Below are 2,970 nucleotides of genomic sequence, written 5' to 3'. Positions count from 1 at the left end.
GCTGCAGTTCCTGCCGCTGTAGCCGGGCGGGCAGGTGCAAGAGAACTCGTTCACACCGTCCCGGCAGGTGCCGCCGTGGGCACACGGGGAGGAGGCACAGTCGTCCACGTTGTCCTGGCAGTGCCGCCCCGAGAAACCGGCCCGGCAGCGGCACATGTAGGCGTCGCCCAGGTCCACACACTGCGCACCTGAAACACAGGGAGCAGGGGCTGTGTCCGCCGCGGCGGGACCCACAGGAGAGACCAGGACAGACAGACAGCCTGTGGCCTGAAGAGGGTTGCAGCTCAAGGCAAGGAACCCTCTGCCTCCCTCAGATCCACGGGGGAGCCGCTGGCTCCGTGACTGATGACAACGCCACTCGTGGCCCCAGAGTGGCTATGCTGTGTTGGGCGGGTGCACAACCCCGCCTGCCTCCCGGCGCCCAACAGCCGCCCAACGAGGGACCAGGTCACAGAGACAACGAGCAGCCCAGCTACGAGCCCAGGAGGGAGCAGGGTGAGAGGGGGAAGCAGGGCCGTGTCCTCACGGAGCCCGCTGCTGCTGAGAGTGGGGCATCAGGCCTCCCGGGTCCACAGGACCAGAGCGTGGCCACAGGACGGCTCACCATCCGAGCGATTGACATGCCTCCTCCATCGGGAGGCTCCCGGGGCTGTCTTAAGGGTGAAGCTCTGGAAGCTTCCAGAAAGGCCGGCCTGTCGGGGGCCTGCTGCCCTCCCTGTGAGGTGCTTAGGGTGTCCCACCCACATTTCCCTGCAGACACACCAACACAAGACGGCTACCTGGGTGACAGTGCAGGGCTGGGCTTCCCTCCAAACCAGGTGGCTGGCTGGAGGGTGGCACGCCGCCTGGGCAGCGGGGCCTGCTCCCAGGCACTCCGGGGAGGGGCGTGGGACCCAAGCGAGCTCTGTGCCCTCCCCCCTGGCTCCCCCTGCAACATCCCTACAGTGTGTCTCTGTGTTCAGATTTAAGGGCTCCGTAAGCTCAAGGTGGCTCGCAAAGCCATGGGCCTGGCCTGATGTTAAATGTGAGCCCGCGATGAGGCCTCCGTGGGCTGCCCTTACCATTGGCACAGGGCGAGGAACTGCAGGCGTCCACCTTCTTCTCGCAGTTGAAGCCGGAAAAGCCTGCGGGGCAGTGGCAGGTGTAGCCTCCCTCGGGGTTGTCGGAGCAGCGCCCCCCATTGAAGCAAGGCCCGTCCGCACAGGCCATGGCGCTCAGCTCGCAGACGCTGCCGTAGAAGCCGGGTGCACAGGTGCAGGAGAAGCCGTTCTCGAGATCCTACGTGACGGGGAAGATGAAAAGCTCCTTAAAGCTGCTCCGCAGACCCGTGGGGTCCGTGTCCAGCCAGGGCCTACACGGCGCCCGACCCATGCGCCCAGACTCACCGTGCAGCTGCCCCCATTCCTGCAGGGGCTGGGCCCGCACTCGTCCACCTCGTCCTCGCAGGTGGCCCCGGTGTACCCAGGCCGGCAGGAGCAGGTGTAGCTCCCCTGGCCCGTGTTGGTGCAGGTGGCCCCGTTCCTGCAGGGCTTGTGGTGTGTGCAGTAGTTGAGGTCTGAGGGGTGGGACAGGAAGAGGAGGGAAGTCCAAGGTCAGGCCGGGAAGTCTGCACCTTCCCAGGGAGGAGCTGGAGCCCTGGCCGCCTGCAGGGAACAGGAGGCTCACCCTGGTTGCAGAAGAGTCCCCCCCAGCCCTCCTGGCAGGTGCACTGCCAGGGCTGCTGGCAGGTGCCATGGAGACAGCCTGGGTACCGAATGCACTGGTCACAGTAGCGGCCCTGCCAGCCCACTCGGCACCTGAGGGGAGAGAGGACAGGGTCAGGGGGGCATCGACCTTTGCCCAGGGGGACAAAGCATTTCCCGCTCACAGGAAACTGCCTCCCAGCAGCACCTGCACCTGGTTCTCAAACAGACAAGAAGGGGAATCTCCTAGGACCCCCAGGGTCTGCCTCCTGGGGTCATCTGGCAGCTCCCCAGGGGATTCTAATGCACCCCAAGTCTGACCCCAAGTAAACTGTCATTTTTCAGCTGCTGTCTGTAAGTTCCCACAACCAGGGAGCCAAGCAGACTGACACGCCATGACCTTACACTTTTCCATACACATAGGGGGTAGAAACACCCGAATAACAGCCCCACCAGCTAGTCTCACGCATTTTACAAGTGATCACCTGGAGAGTCTACACACACACTCGCTGTACAAGGACAACGAGACAGAGAAAACGGCTTTTGCAGACTTACTTGCATTCCCCTGGCTTGTCACAAAACCCGTGCTGCTCATCGCATCCAGGCAGGCAGATTGCTGCAGCAAAGAAAATACCGGGTCAAGCTGCGCTCCCAGGGCCACAGGGCCGCGGCCGCACTCGCCTGGCTCCCTCTGGCCCCTGAACTAATCTCCGTCCTGCCTGGTAACCATGGACTTTACTCAGCCGGGCGGGCGAGCATTCTTCTTAACACAGCCGCTCAGGGACAAAAGATGGAGGAAGCCCCCACCCCCACCCCATCCCCTTTTCTTCTGAGAGAGGGTCAGAAGTCCTTCCCCATCTCCTCCCCCACTTCCCAATTCTATGCACAAAGCTCCACCTCTTAATACCCAGAAAGTGTGTGTGTCGATAAGGGTGGACAGCTGGTCTGCAGGGACCAGGGCAGGACAGCTGCTCCATTGTCTGCTCTCTCCCAGCAGCTGCCCCGTGCAACAATACGGCCCTCACCCGGCCCCCACCCCACACACCCCGGCGTGTACACACCACACACACACATGCACGCGCGCCCTTTCCGCCAATGGGAGCCGGCGTGCGTCCCTGCGCCTATCCCTGCCGGGATCTAATGGATGGCACGCGCGGGCTGGGGGCGGGGAGAGACTCCAGTGTTTGAATAAGAAGAAAAAAGTTTGAGTTTGTGGCTACCCCACAGTGAAGAAGAGAGAGGACAGTGGGGAAGGGAGCAGCAGGCCTGGCCCTGGGGGGCGGAGGGG

At 63.1% G+C, this 2,970-nt stretch overlaps 1 protein-coding gene across 1 annotated transcript in view; it reads right to left on the bottom strand.

Annotated features, from left to right (window-relative positions):
- DLL1 (delta-like 1 (Drosophila)) overlaps window positions 1-2,970 on the bottom strand; it is a 16,728-nt gene that overhangs the window by 1,826 nt on the left and 11,932 nt on the right. The window contains exons 4-8 of the mRNA XM_014542337.1: window positions 2,238-2,298; window positions 1,666-1,796; window positions 1,386-1,555; window positions 1,062-1,278; window positions 3-188 (exon numbers count right to left, since the gene is read on the bottom strand). Of these exons, the coding sequence (XP_014397823.1) occupies window positions 3-188; window positions 1,062-1,278; window positions 1,386-1,555; window positions 1,666-1,796; window positions 2,238-2,298 (765 nt within the window). The remainder of the gene's footprint in view (window positions 1-2; window positions 189-1,061; window positions 1,279-1,385; window positions 1,556-1,665; window positions 1,797-2,237; window positions 2,299-2,970) is intronic.

Source organism: Myotis brandtii, unplaced genomic scaffold, assembly GCF_000412655.1.
Source record: "Myotis brandtii unplaced genomic scaffold, ASM41265v1 scaffold1077, whole genome shotgun sequence".
Lineage (NCBI taxonomy): Eukaryota > Metazoa > Chordata > Mammalia > Chiroptera > Vespertilionidae > Myotis > Myotis brandtii.
This window is presented reverse-complemented; position numbering and strand designations above follow the sequence as displayed.